At 40.8% G+C, this 16,498-nt stretch overlaps 1 protein-coding gene across 3 annotated transcripts in view; it reads left to right on the top strand.

The window, feature by feature from the left end:
* The window catches only part of cacnb2b (calcium channel, voltage-dependent, beta 2b), a 52,444-nt gene that overhangs the window by 18,921 nt on the left and 17,025 nt on the right, over window positions 1-16,498 (top strand). For all 3 annotated transcript variants that reach the window (XM_037786931.1, XM_037786929.1, XM_037786932.1), the window contains exon 2: window positions 11,648-11,713. In XM_037786931.1, coding sequence (XP_037642859.1) covers window positions 11,648-11,713 — 66 coding nt within the window. The remainder of the gene's footprint in view (window positions 1-11,647; window positions 11,714-16,498) is intronic.

The raw sequence follows: 16,498 nt of genomic DNA, 5'->3' as shown, positions 1-16,498 counted from the left end.
GTGCCAGTGAGCTCATTGGAGGGACGACAGGAAATTAGTCACAATTAGATTAGTGACCTGCTCCCGCTAGTAAACGATGTTTGGGAAGCCGGCGGCGCTTTTGTCCATTTTTGATGCACAGCTCTATCTACTGAATCGCACCAGAAATAAAAAATATTTTATTTGTTCACACAGAAGCACAGACTGCTCTCCAATAGAGTCGTGAATGGGAGGAGTCATTTTGGCATCCTTGGTTTTAGAAGTTTTAGAAGTTTTAGAAGTTCTGTTCACTTGCTGCAAAGGCAGTTTTAGAGGACTGTCAGTTTGAGGCTGAATCTGTTATCTGTACATCCCTGAGGGGCATTTATGCTGAATTTACTCTTGTGGGCAGCTAACTGACCCACTAGTGACTTGTACAAACTCTGCACAGACAGATGAGACAGACAGGACGGGCATGTTACGGTATTTGAAACATGGCATGTCAATAATAACATGTTGAATAAAGTAAGTAAAAGGCCCTGTTCAGACCTGTTCAAACCCAACATGCGTCCTGAGTGATCGCATCACGAGTGGACAGCTTTAAATACGTCGGTTCACACCTGGCATCAGAATGCATCTCCACATGCGTCTTGAGTGGCCACTTGTGATCTGATGTCACTTCCCCGCTTTATATGCTAATAAACACGTAGTAAACACACGGCCAATACAGGAGACGCTGTGACGTAATACTACAGGAATGTCAGTAGTGATATCCTACATATTCGTGAATTCGGGTACATTTTATTAACATACAAATATAAGGTTATTGTACCGGTGGTTCCTGGAGACCTCCGTGCCGCCGGCACCGCTGCCTTTGCCAGGCAACAGCGGGGTACAGAGCCTCAGACAGCCGGGATGAGAGAGGGCGAGCAGGCCGGCGGGTGTCAGCTCCGTGCAAAGCACCAGAACAAAAACACTGACACATCTTCAACAGTATGACAATAATGCACTTTGTGTGTCTAGTCTGATAGTCTGTAGATTATGTAGCCTATAGATAAGACATATTTTAATCAAATACAGTTGTACCGACAGAATACAGTAGAGCACAGAAGCCGTTTCCATGCTGCTAGGCTCGTGTCTGCCTGTCTATTCATCTGAGGAGCGCAGAGACCCACGGATCCCAGCGGGATGTCAGTTGAGTAGGCGGTCCTTAATGTGGCCCAGGACACATTCATGCACACACTGCTAAAAGAATGTGGCCATATGTGGCCCAGAACACCTCTGAATGTAGTCTGAGCAATTGAATCTCAATGCATCCTCTATGTGTCTTGAGTGTGTTCACACCTGTACTTAGAGCTGTCCACTTGTGATCCGATCACCCAGGATGCATGTTAATACCAGGTCTGAACAGGGCCTGAGTGAACCATAAATTCCTGAACGTTGAACCTATTTGGCAGGGCAGTGGATGGTGCTATAACTACCAAGCTCTGGAGCTCACTGTCCTTCACTAACACCCTTTTCCCACCAAAATTAGCACATATATGCAGGTTTTTTAAACACGGGAAAACTTGTTAAAAATAAGCGATGGACTCTTTTCCTATTGTGAGTATGCCGTGCCGTTGGACTGGCCTTTCTGTTTTTTTTCCTGCTGTGTTAAGTTCAACGTCACCGCAAGCAGGGAGAGTAAACAGTGAAAATATTACGGTTTTTACTTGTGTTACTTATTTAGTCTCTCTTTCAATCTCTCAAATCAGAATTGGTGATTGTTGGTAGAAAGTAGAAAGACAAAAGACGGTTTAAATGAGTTTTATTTTGTTTTCTGTCGAGTTTGATTTGAAGTGTGTTTTATGACGATCAGCGATATAAATGTACTGTAGTCTGACTGGAGTCTGGTAGCTTTGAGGAGAGCATATCCATTGTATTGTAAATTATAATAATTGTCCAAATCCCTGTTGATTTAATTTATTATAAATTCACTCCAACACATGTCACATAGCATTGCACTGGAAAAGGGGTGAATATTAGGGTGTCCATCGGAGCTGGAGCCGATAAACACGCGTGACAACAGCAGAGTCATCTGTCCCGAATTAATGCCGATTGTACTCTTTCCCAGGGAAAGACAAAAGCCAGATGTTATAGTGGGTGTTAGTGGTTGTTTTGTCCAGTGGGAAAGGGACTTAAGTTGTCACTTCACCTTAGGTTACAACAAGATACTCAGCTGCCAAAGAGGCTGAAGGCACCACAGATCTGGTCACACTGTGTAGCGGGGTGGAAACTCTTAACCCTAGTTGTCTTTTCGCAGCTACAAATGTGACACAGATAACAGCAGCACCTCGGGAGCAGCCAGCAAGGAGCAGGAAACTGCAGGGATGTGGCAGAACGAGTGGCAAGAGTACACACACACACACACACACTTCATCTCTAAATACAAGCACTCAGAATAACAGTGTCCACCCAACCATTCAGACTCACACACACATCCACCCCCTGTAGACTGTCACCCACCCTTCATCTAGACATGAAGTCCCATGGTTCACCTCACCGCTGATGCTGCTGCTGCTGCTGCTTCCGTGTGGACTCTCTGATGCTTACATTTTGTAATCTGCCATGCAGCCAACTTGAATGACACTTTACCGTTAGATGTTTGACGTCTTCGACTGTGACGTTGAACATTGCCAAGTTGACTTAATTATGCTGACACTCTTTTACGGGAGATGTAACTGTCACTTCAATAGCTCCTCTATGGATCTCTCATTGATTTTAATGTGCTGCTCAATTACTGTTAATCAGTCTATGAGGACGTCGTGGATTTCACTAAATGAGTTGGAGGTGTCTGGAGGCATTACAGCATACTGTACAAGTTACAACGGGAGAAGTATTTTCCTCAGTGGGAGTCATTTTTTGCTTAGATGGCATATTTCTCTCAATGGTTGCCATGGAAACGCCCCTCCTCCCCACCCCATTTGTTGAGGGAATGTGCAGAAGGAACGTATCTTCAGTGACACAAGTGTATAGTATCTGCTGCAATGGATGACGGCTGCTCGTGCTAAGATCGGGATATTGTGCCAAGCGGAGAAGATAGAGTCTTAAATTAAGAAACTAAAAAAAAGCCTGGTTTATTGGTCAGGTGGTTTTTAGGCTACTCCGGTGCAGATATTTCTTCTACTGTATAACACTCCTATCCTGGTGAGAGAGCGTTTTCATCATTGTCAAAGCTTTCCAGTTTATATTAAATGCCTTTAACCCTCTGAGACCCACAATAGACCCGTTTTTGTCTTTTTTAGGCGAGTAGAGGGGGTCCTTAGGGGAGATAGCAGGTCAGCAGTAGATTTCACATAGAAGTGGTGTACATCATCTGAAAGAAGAACCTGAAGATTAATTTGAGATGCAGCTCGGCACTGTGTGTCAAGTTGTTCTTAGTCATAAATCAGAAATAAACATTAATTAATCAATTAATTCATTAAAATATATTGTAAAAGTGTTTAAGGGTTTAGAACATTATGATCAAAGTATGTGATGACCATTTCCATGCTCACTTATGCCTCATAAGCTGTTTCACCAATTTGTGGGTTGATAGCATTTGTTACACAGATTTGGTGCCAACTTTAACCATTTTTTACCATTCAATAATTGATAAAAATGATCGATAATCCCTCCAAAATACCACATTAAGACACCAAGACCTTGAGGAACACCATATAAAAAGCCATGCTGTGATTTGGTATCAAAACCTTTTGACAATTAGAGATTTCTGCAAGAAAGTATGAAGAAATATTAAAATACACTATTTTTAGAAAAGGCGAAAATAACACATTTATACTGCATGAAAAAAAACTGCATGTGATTATCATAAAGTGGGCATGTCTGTAAAGGGGAGACTCGTGGGTACCCATAGAACCCATTTTCATTCACATATCTTGAGGTCAGAGGTCAAGGGACCCCTTTGAAAATGTCCATGACAGTTTTCCCTCACCAAAATGTTGCCTAACTCTGGAGCGTTATTTAGCCTCCTTCATGACAAGCTAACAAGACGGCAGGCTGTCCGATCATTATGCACTTTTAATGAAGAGCAGTGCACAGCTGCTTGCCTGAGCTTCTCACTGGTAAACATCCAGTTAGTTCCAAGACAGTTCCAAATGTCTAACTAAGACGGAACTGAATGAGTGTACAAGAAATGTGAGTGTAGCGTGAGGTATTTTACATCAAGAGCTCCAAATGGACTTGAACATGAGCCTCTGCTTTTTCCTCGCCGTCAGTATTTTGTGGTGCAGAATGTTTTAGGTATTAGTCTGTTTTCTTTGGTCTGAAGATTATATGGGAACGCTTACTTTGTTGTATTTTTGCACTCATCAATGTTCTTGTTTGTTGATGCCCGTTTTGCCCGATACAAGTAACACATGGCTTTGAAACAATTTCTGTATGTAGTTTATTTTATTAGATTAAGTGACATGTCATCTTGCCAAGTTAAAGATTTAATAAATTCAGTAAGATCAGTCTGTCTCAGCAGGAAAAGACACATTTTCTCAACTGCTCAACAAATCAAACAATTAAAAGGTAAATAGGATAAATTTGGATGAAATATCTCTAATATGAACATAAGCTGTATCTCAGCATTTCTTTAAGACCCAATCCAGAGTTGAGTTTGTCCTCTGGGGGATCGCAGTGCTCCGGGCCAGCCAGCTGGCTCCGGGTGACTCCATGTCTCTGATTGTTTCGGTTTAGGGACGGAGTCCATCTCCCCAATCAGACGCTCCTCTCCTAATGTACTCCGCTGGCGCGTGCAGAAAGAGCTGTGTAAACGCTTTTGAGTCACCTTCAGGTAGCACACGACAGAATGTGGCTTCGCTTGTTCACCCACCCTCCCATCATCCTTGTCCTCCACCTTCCTTTGCCTCTTAGCCACGTAATCACGTTAATGGGCTGGGATGGCTCTCCAACCGGGAGGGATTGGGGGAGAGAAGGGAGGAGGAAGGAAGAAAGGGACGTTGGTGAAGAGATGAAGATGGAGGGATGAAGGGAAGGATGGAGGGAAGAAGTGGGGTAGAGAGTTTGAATAAAAAATTTAATTATTAGTCGAGCCATATTTGCACATGTTTTAAAGGACAGGGCATGAAATCTGAAAATAAAAAGATACTGCACAGTAGGTGATAATAGTATTATAGCTATTGTTGGTCAATAACGGGGAGTTTCTTCTAACTCAACTTAACTGAAGCCTTGTTTTTTTTACCACAAAAGCTGCTCCATACAAAATGATAATACTATTGCAACTAATTATTATTTTCAGAATCAAATAATATGCCATTTTGTTGATTGATCATTTTGCCTATAAAATGTCGGAAAATAGTGAAAAATACCCACGCTAACTGGTGATGTATTCAAAGTGCTTGTGTTTTTCCAACAATCTGTCCAAAACGCAAAAAATGTTTTTATATATCACAAAGAAAAGAGTTTGAGAAGCTGCAATCAGAGAGTGTTTTGGCATTTTATCTTGAAAAATGATTAAAACAATCATCTAAATAGATACAGATTATTTTTTGTTGATTGACTGATCCAGTGGTTCTCAACCCTTTTTGGGCCAGTGCCGGCCTGTCTATTATCCAGGCCCCTGACCGCCCCTCCATCAATTAAAATGTAGGCTAATTGTCCCCCCTGAATATTAATGTTGATCATTATTCTGTGTTATATTATTGTTAAAAAAGCATGTAATTGAATGCCAAATACTGGCGGTATGAACTGTTTTTGGTCGGTTGCTCGATCCAGTCAGTCGCTAAACTGGCATTAAAAAACAAACACACACACAAACGCCCCCCTTTCAAAAAAATTGCTTCCACCATCCCCTCTGAGAAATGCTACACTAATCGATGAATCGATTCAGCTCTATTTAAAGTTATACATGGCTCCAGTCAGATGCTTGCGGGTAAAATGATAAAACAGTCACAAAAACATTGATACAACAAATGATTTATTTTAAAGTAGGGCTGTCAAAGTAAACGCAATAATAACACGTTAACACAAATTTGTTTTAACGCCACTAACTTCTTTAACGCAATCGATTTTCGGAGGGTGTAGCGGGCTCAGTTTTAAAGCTGAATGGAAGATACTGGAATCATATGAAAGATTAATCGCAAAAGATTAAATAGGTTAAATAACGCTCCAAACTTGCGCTAAATTTTGGTGAGGAAAAACTGTCATGGCCATTTTCCAAGGGGTCCCTTGACCTCTGACCTCAAGATATGTGAATGAAAATGGGTTCTATGGGTACCCACGAGTCTCCCCTGTAGAGATATGCCCACTTTATGATAATCACATGCAGTTTGGGGCAAGTCATAGTCAAGTCAGCACACTGACACACTGACAGCTGTTGTTGCCTGTTGGGCTGCAGTTTGCCATGTTATGATTTGAGCATATTGTTTTATGCTAAATGCAGTACCTGTGAGGGTTTCTGGATCAATATCTGTCATTGTTTTGTGTTGTTAATTGATTTCCAATAATAAAATATATACATACATTTGCATAAAGCAATCATATTTGCCCACTCCCATAGTGATAAGAGTATTAAATACTTGATAATTCTCCCTTTAAGGTACATTTGAACAGATAAATTACTTTGCGATTAATCACAATTAATCATGGACAATTATGTGATTTATCGCAATTAAATATTTGAATCGACTGACAGCTCTATTTTATAGTATTAGAATTACTTTTACTTTTAAAACTTTGTAAAATACAATCTACAGTCACATTTCTCTATACTGAAACCTTCGGTGCCTTAGACAGCTGAGCCATCGCGATGCCTCTCACATGTAAGCGATAATGAATCGTATCTGAATGATGTGGATACTTTATAATTTGTGACATTTTCTTTGGGTAAAGGTTCAAATTAACACTAAAGCAGAACAAAAAAGGCGTTTTTTGCATAAGACATTTCCTAAGTCACCTGCAGTAGAGCTCAACATTGTTTAATAATTCAGCGGGGGCGTTTTGTACTGTTGGCTGGGTGACATTGGCTTGCAGGAGAGGCGGGTGCTGTGCGAACAGATGTCTACACCAGCCATGGGTAAACAAGAAGCCATGCCTGAGCATAATTCTGCCCCGGGGAGATTTCCTTCCTCCTCCTCTCTTATTCCCTCGTCGTCATGTTCAATTCTCTGGCTTGACATTTTCTCTACTGCTTCCTTCTGCTTATGTACAACTAATTCTCTCCAGTAATTACCAACACTATCCCACCACCTTATTAATACTTACATCGAGTCCTTCTTGTCTCACATTTGAGGACTTATTTTTCTCCAAGGTTATTACAGTTTTTTCCCTCCTATTTTAAAGGCATCATTTATTTTCAGATGAGCTTTCTGAGCTATTGGCCATATCTATTTGGCTTTCTTTCCTGACACAATTGAACATTTATAGTGATGCTTTTAGTTCAATTTGTAATTGAGCCATAAATATTTTTAAACGTTGTGTCCAATGTAGCACTAGTACTTTTTGAATATGATTTGTGTCACCAGTATACAGCGTTTCTGTTTTTTCAGCTGTATAGTCCTTTTTCTTTGCTTATGTTATGCTTGATATTGTTCTCTATTTTGGACAGATCTGAACTCTTCTTTATCAGCAGTTGAGATGAATTTTGATACTGGATGGGTTCTTTCCTTTTAGTTTGAGTCCATGAACACGGCACATAGTGTTGGCACTTAAATCTTTTTACCACACAAGCAGCCGTCTGTCCTTTTATATGATGGATTGCCATGAAATGTACAATTACAGACTTTCATGTTCCCCAGATGATAATTCCTAATTCCTAATTCTCATGTATCCTCACTCCACTAGGGCACCAAAAGGGCTAGAGTCGGCCCTGAGTACAGTCTGTTTTTCTCTCTCACCTCCCTCTCTCCCGCGCCTCCTCCAGCCCTCCCTTTGTCTACAGTAATTTCATAATAAAAGCTATTAAAGCTGAGCGTTTTGGAGTTGAGGATAGGTCCATCATAACTAGTGGCCTGTAGTAATGATGCTGTATAATCTGTCATTGTCAAAGTCAGAGCGTCTCACTAGTGTCAGGCAGCTCAGTGTGCACTCACTTGGAATAACGTAGAGAGGAGGAGTGGGTGACGGGTAAGAGGAGAGCCAGAGGGAAGATGTTCTCTGCTGCGTGAGCATGAGGTTTGAACAGTGAACACAGTCTGGACTGACATTCACACTCACTCATGTATTCTTATGACTCTCTGTAATGAACATAAAATAGGGAAACCCCGTCTCCTACAAAATACATTCTAATAATCTGCTTTGCCAGAGAAGTTTTGTAAGAAACAGAATCGCTGCCTGGATGACGTTAGCTGGCAGCTTTTGTTTCAGTCCAGGAAGTGTAATATCCTGATTACGCAGAAGTCATAGGGAGAAGGTTGGTGTTCAGGGTCCCACATGTTAGGTTAAGGCTACTAAAACACTTGGTTAAAGGAATAGTTCAACATTTTAGAAATACACCGATTCACTGTCTTGTGTTTGATGAGAAGATTGATACCACTCTCTGTACAGAGCTGCAGTTGGGACATGGTTAGCTTAGCTTAGCATAAAGATTGGACACAAGCCTGGCTCTGTCCAAGGTCAAAAACACACATACCAGCTCGTCTTAAGCTCAATAATTAACATGTTATATCTCGTTTGTTTAAACAGGACATATTATACTCATTTTGTGGTTTCTGGGGTTTCTGCTAGAACAAGTTTACATACTAAGAAACGCTTTATTGTCCTCATACTGGCTGTGCTGCAGCACGTCTTTTCATCCTCTGTCTGAAACGCTCTGTTTGAGCTCTTGTCCCGTCCCCCCGAAAAGCCCAATCTGCTCTGATTGGTCAGCTGGCCCACTGATGTGATTGGTCAACCAAACCAAACTCTTCGGACTCTGATCCAGCTCCACTCTAACTAGCTTTGCCAAACTAGCTGCTAGGCAGGTATTATGCAAATGTGTTACTTGCTGACATCACCACATTACAGAAGAAAAGGCAGGACTTCAATCAAGGTGTTTACAGTTTACCCATCCAGCCGGGTCGCCCACCAATCTGAAGGTCTTCCGACCACCCAACGAGCTTTACACTACATGTCAGCATTCACCCATTCACACACACATTCATACACTGATGGCAGAGGCTGCCTTGCAAGGTGCCAACCTGCCCATCAGGATCTAATCTAAATACTCATCAATGACACAGCTTTCAGGAGCAATTTGGGGTTCAGTATATTGCTCAAAGACACTGCAACATGTGGACTGGAGGAGCTGGGATCGAACCGCCAACCTTCCGATGGGCTGGTGACCCGCCCTACCTCTGAGCCACAGCCGCTCCATATGTATAAATAATAACAATACAAATCTATTGACCAAAGTATCTGCCAAATGAATGTAATGTAACAAGCATTAGGCAGGTTAAGCAGGGTACACATAGCAGTGAACATGAAATAAATGACATATAGTGTAAAATATGTTGGCTTTTACCAAAGTTTCATGTCATTAATATACACAGCATAGCTCTATTATTGACTTCGACACACTGGACGTCACAGAGGACTCACTGTGTTGTCAAAATGCACCAGACTGAGCCGACTGTCTACAACCACAGAGCTGATATGTGACTTTGGGATGCAAGTGTGTATCTTGAGTGCCAGACTGACGCAGAGGGCCGTGCCACCTGCTGGCTATGGCACAGAGGGCATTAATTATCATGTCTTTGAGGGGACAATCTAATCGCTGGGACACATGGCACATAAACCTGAGCATCCCAAGAGGGATCTGCTGCGACACTTCCTGACAATTAAAGGCAGTGGGGAAAGTAGGAGTAAATGAGAAGGCATGTCTCGGAAATGTTATTAGGTCAAAAGCTGAACAGTGAAGCATTCGATCAATGTTTGTATCCTACAGTTTCATTTGCATAAGAGTTACAGTAGAGGTCTTCACGGGTCCAAAATGCTGGAATCAATCCAAAACTGAACTCTGGAAAACTTACCAAACGTGCATAAATTAATAAAAAAAAAACTATAGAACTGAAGATAATTAGATGCAATATAAAAAGAGCATAATAGAGAGAGGACACTAGTGTCTGCAGCAGCATGACGCTCTATCAATCTTTAAGCAGCCGTGTTCAAAAAGAGCAACAATATAATAATAATAATAATAATAATAATAATAATAATAACAACAATAATAGATATAATAATGATAATGCCCTAAGACCGAATGTAGAATCATAAAATGTCATTTCAAAAATAATATATAATATATGTAATATGCTTCAAGATGAATTTATAGAAATAATTGATCCGTAGCCAACTGGGCAATTAAAAAAAAACAATTTTCTAACCATTTCTTTTTCATTTTATAACATACACCGGTGAAAACCTTTAATATGAGGGGAGTGACAAAGCTGTGTCGCCCAAATATGTGAAGTGCATCACTGCACCATTGAAGCTAGCTGCTCACATGTCACAATCACAATCACGCTTTTTGTGAATTTAAAGGGGCACTTTTATGTGTTTTAGTCTTTGGTCTGGGAAAATTTACTCACGTGACCCAACTCCTCAGCGCAAAACAAAGTTCTGGCTCTACACATTATCATTCTGGTATAGGGGAGAAAAAAACACTCTGGCTTGTTTGTATTTCTTTAAACTAATCGCAGTCGTCTTGGACTGCACTAAGCCCAGGATGTAGTGACCAATGGCAGACTTATACACCACAGTCTACGTCCAGTGAGTCACACTAAATATAGGATGCTTTTTAGTGCATTATCAGAGGTGTAGGCTCTAGTGTTTTAGGAGCGTGAACCATAGTGGTGACTGAAAGTGTCTCTGCTGCATCAATTTCAAATATTTTTTGCCTCTTGCAAGTCCTCCAATTTTGTGGAAGTACAATACGAAATTGCTGGAGTTCTCTTTTAAATCATTGCTGCAGAGACTTTATGCTCTCTTGTCTGGCTTCTAATGATTTGTGAATATGAATCATTAAATGTCTCATTGATTTAGTGTTTTTATAGATAAGAAAGATTAGTCTTCATATTGCTATTTTGATTTGCATTTGTCTTGAAGAAGGGTGGGCTCAGTGGTAGAGCCATTGTGTCGAACCTCGGCTCCTCCAGTCCACATGTTGAAGTGTCTTTGGACAAGATACTGAACCCAAATTGCTCCTGAAGGCTGTGCCACCGGTGTGTAAATGAGTATTTAGATTAGATCCTGATGGGCAGGTTGGCACCTTGCATGGCAGCCTCTGCTATCAGTGTGTGAATGTATGTGTGAATGGGTGAATGCTGCTGGTGTAAAGCGCTTTGAGTGGTCGGAAGACTAGAAAGGCGCTATATAAATGAAACTCCATTTACCAAGAGGCAGACTTTGTTTTCTTTGTAAGATGTGATCTTTTACATCAGATATGTTGTTTAAATCTGGCCTTGTGACATATTGTGTGTGTGTTATTAGTCTGTAACTCAGTGTTATCACTGGACACTTTTAAAGCATCCTTTTCAAAGCATTTATGTTGTACTTCTTTGTGTACTCCATCTTTCTGTCTCTTGCTCTGTTCTTACTTTTTTTTAGTTAAAAATACATTTTCCACATATTCAAAAAGTCTATAATTCAGTGCAATGCACACTAATCAAATCGACGCAGAGAATTGATTAAACTAATTGTAATCACTCTCTCTCTGTCTCTCCTGCAGGGAGAACGTCAGGACACGGATGTCGTCGAGGAGAGAAACGCCCAGGTGCAGCTGGAGAAGGCCAAGGTACTTTCTAACTGTTGCATCATGGTAACACAACGACCCACCCGCGACGGCCCCCACAGACTCATTTTTTCAAGGACACGATTACATCACAGACAGGAAACACAGGCATCAGGACGTCGGATTAGCGGAGCAATATTCTGCTATTAAAATGAGTTATTGTAGTCTTCATCCTTGTCGTCCCTTTATGTGCTAGATGTCTGGAGAAGGATAATGATGAAGGATATTATTGATTATTGCTAATTTAGTTCAAATAAATGTCCCCTTTCTTTCTTCTGAACTTTCTTCCGCCGACTGCTTTGTAGCAATGTAATATGTTTCCACTGAAAGAAACTCAAGTCTAATGCAACAACAACTCAACAGGCCAATTTATGAAAATGAAAATGTGATAAATGTTTTTACTTTAACAACTATAATGATACACAAGGATAATAAGTTATAGTCCAGTGTGCATTTGAGGTGACGGAAAGCACTTTTTATTCACATCATCTCACACATTTGTTCACATACAATTCAAGGTTATAAAATACTTCTTAAAGGGATAGTTTTGGTGTTTTGAAGTAGGGTTGTATGAGGTACTTATCCATAGTCAATATATTAGAGTAGATCACGGTCGGTACGCCCCCAGTTTGGAGAAACAGACAGGATTACTGGTACGGAACCAAAGCAATGTACTGCTGTCGACAGGGCCAGCAGCAAAACATATTTTAGACACCTAAAAGAAAGGCCCACCTAAAAATATCAATATCAGTTTAAGTATACACTATATTTAGAATGTATTCACCGTTTTATCTTGCCGTCAGACAGCCCTTTCTGACGGGGAACTGAAGCCGTTGTATCCATCTGTGCTCTCACCAAAGCCACCAGACTCCATTGAAAAAAACTGTAATTTGACCTCGTAGAGCACAGGGGTTGCTGGTCCACTGCGGCCTTGATCGGTTAGTTTGTTTGTGTTATTGTGTGACTTTTGTGAATCCGAACTAACCAAAGTCACACAGTAGCACGAACTAACCTGTACTGAAAATGTATTTCATAAGAAAAATGCTAAGATTCTAGAAATATCATAAATAATTAACATGAATGAAGAATTACTTTCTCCTCTTCCTTCCTATCCCATTAATCATCTTGAAACCCTTCAGATTTATGTTTGCTACCCCTTGTGGGATCCTGGCCCGCAGGTTGGGAACCAGTACAGTATGAAATGACAGAAACAAAAGAAGAGATTGATGCTTCAGACATTTCTTTCTTTGTTTCTGATCCATTATGCCAATGCCTCATACACCTACAGTGCATGCCTTGTTGAGCTCTCTTAGTTGGTGAAAAGGATTCCCCATTAAAATAATGATGCAAGTTTTATGCCTAAAGAAACTAACAGCAAATGCTCTTATTAATATTTGGAGCACACAAATTAATTTACATAAATAAACAACCTGAATTGGAATAAAACCACTTGGGATGTGACTTCATTTTAATTTATTTATCCTTTAACACCAAGTGCATTCAGAATTTGCCTGCTAAAGGTGCAGACGTTTTCCAGTCAAGCAATGGTGTGTAGTGTAACTTGTGTTAAATCCTGGAGTATATGGTTTGATGACGACAAAGAAAAGATCTTCACCTCTTTGACAACACGCAGGCAGCATTTAGGAATAAAGAAAGACTGCGCATGAATTAAAACACGATCCAATTAAGGAATTGAAATTCATTTGCGATTTTGACCATCAAAGGAAACAAAACGTGCTGCAGATACAGAAAACACAGTATCATTTAAATATGGGGATAACGGAGTACACTTTCAGTCTCTCCTGGAAGACATTCATGGCGTTTTACTTGGTTGTTCTCTTGAAAAGTTGCAGTTTACAGTTTAGCCATCCAGCCTGGACTTCTGTGCATCTCCAGAAACGGCACCGGTTGCAGTAGAGTTCTCTGTAGAGGCACGAGAGTACCATACCAGGCAACATCACTGTAAAGGCGTCTGTGGCTCAGAGGTAGAGCAGGTCGCCCACCAATCGGAAGGTCTTTTGACCACCCAAAGAGCTTTACACTACATGTCAGCATTCACCCATTCACACACACATTAATACGAATGAATGAAAAAAAGAGATCCAGAGAGAGAAGCTCAAACTCAGGCCATGTGAATGTCTGATCGTCGATTTCGTAAAGTTACAGGAAATGGTCGGCGTCTTTGCTTGTGTTTTTAAGTAGCAAATACGTTGTGCTGTCTGAGCCACCGTATGTAATGTCATGTGCAATACAAAACACATACTATCTGAGAAACTATCTGTGGAGTCATTTTAGAGAAGTATTGCAACCTCTGAAATGAAACCAGAATGCCAGAACGCCCCCCCCGCCACGGTCTATCACTGTTTAGTGTGGCTTACATACTTACAGAAGGTGGGTATCCACTGTTTCTCTTTGTGGACAGAATCACCATGAAGGTCATTACACAAATATATAAAATTATCACAGCTGATGAGCAGACTCTTCCCTTCTCTTTGCCGTTAAAGCAGCGCCTGCTGATACACATTGAATATTGAATTAAATCCTCTCCCACAGATTTAATACGCTCCCACTGGTGCTCCGTAATAAAGGCGGCAAACACGCTGGGCCCGTCCCCTGCTGACCCCACAACCTCTCCCACAGCCTCATCTTCCCAAAGTGGAGTAATTAGCAGCTTGATCTGCGTGCCACTGACATTTGACTCTGATAGGATTACACCACCGACAGGCATTCAACCAGGAGGAAGCTGATACTGAGAAGCAAAGAGGAAGATGCAGTCGGTCTTCTTCACAGCAGACGTTTGGATTTGTCATAGGTGGGAAAAGAGCAGGTGTCACTAATAACATTAGTGACACCTTCCTGTTCGAGTGTCCCACTAAGCCATGACAGTGTGACAGTGAGCCAGCAAAAAACATTGAAATAATTAAAATCCATTTGAATGAAGTAATTCAAGAAAATAGAGCAAAAATATTTCACATACGTTTAAGGGAAGTTGATGCTAAATTGTTCAACAGGCTAAATCCACAGTTTATCCATGTATGTCAGGCTCATTGAGAATAGATTTGTTATGCTCTGACAGTGTTCATTTTGCACTGCATTAGGCTGCACAGTTGTACATGATGACAGCCAAAGCTGATCAGTGTTGATGACACAATGTCTAATTTAGTTACAACTTGAAGAGACAAGCAAACGTAATGAATGTGATAACCTAATGATATTAATATGGAGGAATGAATCCAGTATTTGAAGGCCCGAGTGATAATTCAGTATGATAATTTATCGTCTTTCAATGGAATCGTATCGTGATGAAATCATATCATATCAAGATATTACGATACGCAGTCACGTCGTCTAAATTTATAATAACAAACACAAACTAACTCAAATATCTCCGAAAATCTGATCAAACTCTCTTAAATCAAACTATTGTCTTAATTTGATTACTCTCTATTTGTGTGCAGGCATATAAACATAATGTAATAGCTGGACATATTTATTTAATCTTTCTCTGTAATGTCACTTGAAGCTGTTTATGTTCATTTTGCACTAAAGTTCTTAATTAAATGAGAAAATAGTCAGTACTTTTGATTTGTCAAGTATTTCATTCACACAGGAGCATACAATAATAGGTTATTTCATAGATACTATTTATTTATTGAATTACCAGAAAACATGCTATATCGTGATATATATCGTTATCGAGATATGAGATGACCCATATCGTGATAGGCGATTTTGGCCATATCGCCCAGTCCTAAGTATTTGTAGGCACTTCAATACCAAAACACAGCAGTTAGCCTGTCGCTAACACTCCTACATATCTGACTGGAGTAACCACAACAACCTGTAACTTCAGTTCATACTGTTTCTACTGTTTCTGTAACTTAATTTTGACTTTCAGCAGCAAATTGATCAAATTGTCAGGCCAATGTAACAGTGTAATGTCAATGAGCTGCTGGGATTTAATGCAGTTTTATATTGATTTTAGAAGTTTAGATATGTAGCAATACTTGAATTTGCTTGTTTAACAATGTTGTGACGCATGTTAATGATATTGTTTATGCTATGTAAGGGATAATGTACAGCAAGCCGGTCATTGTTGTGAAATAAACCCTGACAGGGCGATGCTGCACCCCAACGTGAAGCATCTTGCATCCGCCGGAAGGGGTTTTTGTTTCACAGCAATAACCCGCTAGCTGTACATTATCCTGCTTATTACTTAAAGGGACTATTTGTAACTTTCAGAAATGCTTGTTAACAGCGACACCTGTGGCCGTGAAATCAATTAAAGTCAGCGTTGAGCTCGCGCCTGCTCGCTCTAAATAGACATGAACGAGCATTGCTCAAAACAGTGAGGCAACACACGTCAGCTAAAACCACAATATAACTCTATATTTCAGACCATATATTTGACCAGACGAAGGTCTCTCCATGAATCACTGCTGATCCTAGTGTTGTCTTTTCTTGCCTCAGCGCAGGCTCAGGCAGCGGGGCTCTGCAGCGTGTCTTCCTGCTCTCTCCGCCCGCAGCCGGAGTGAGCAGGGAGACACCGGCACCCTTCGGTAACGAGACGATAAAGTAACTCGCTGCGGAGCCCCGTCACTTCACAAGACACGGGAAACCTCTGTTAGTCTGGAGGAGCTGCAGCATTTATTTCTGCACAAACGTCCACTGTACATTCACTAGATATTCTCAGAGCTAAACTAACTCTTCTGCAGTGTGGAGTGAGCGCGCATGCACGTGTAGAGGTGGAGCGAGTACGCGAGAACGCGCGCCTGCTCTGAGTGAAGG

The sequence above is a fragment of the Sebastes umbrosus genome, chromosome 12 (assembly GCF_015220745.1).
Source record: "Sebastes umbrosus isolate fSebUmb1 chromosome 12, fSebUmb1.pri, whole genome shotgun sequence".
Taxonomy (NCBI): Eukaryota; Metazoa; Chordata; class Actinopteri; order Perciformes; family Sebastidae; genus Sebastes; species Sebastes umbrosus.
Note: the sequence above shows the minus strand (reverse complement) of the source record. Positions and strands in the feature narration are given on the sequence as shown.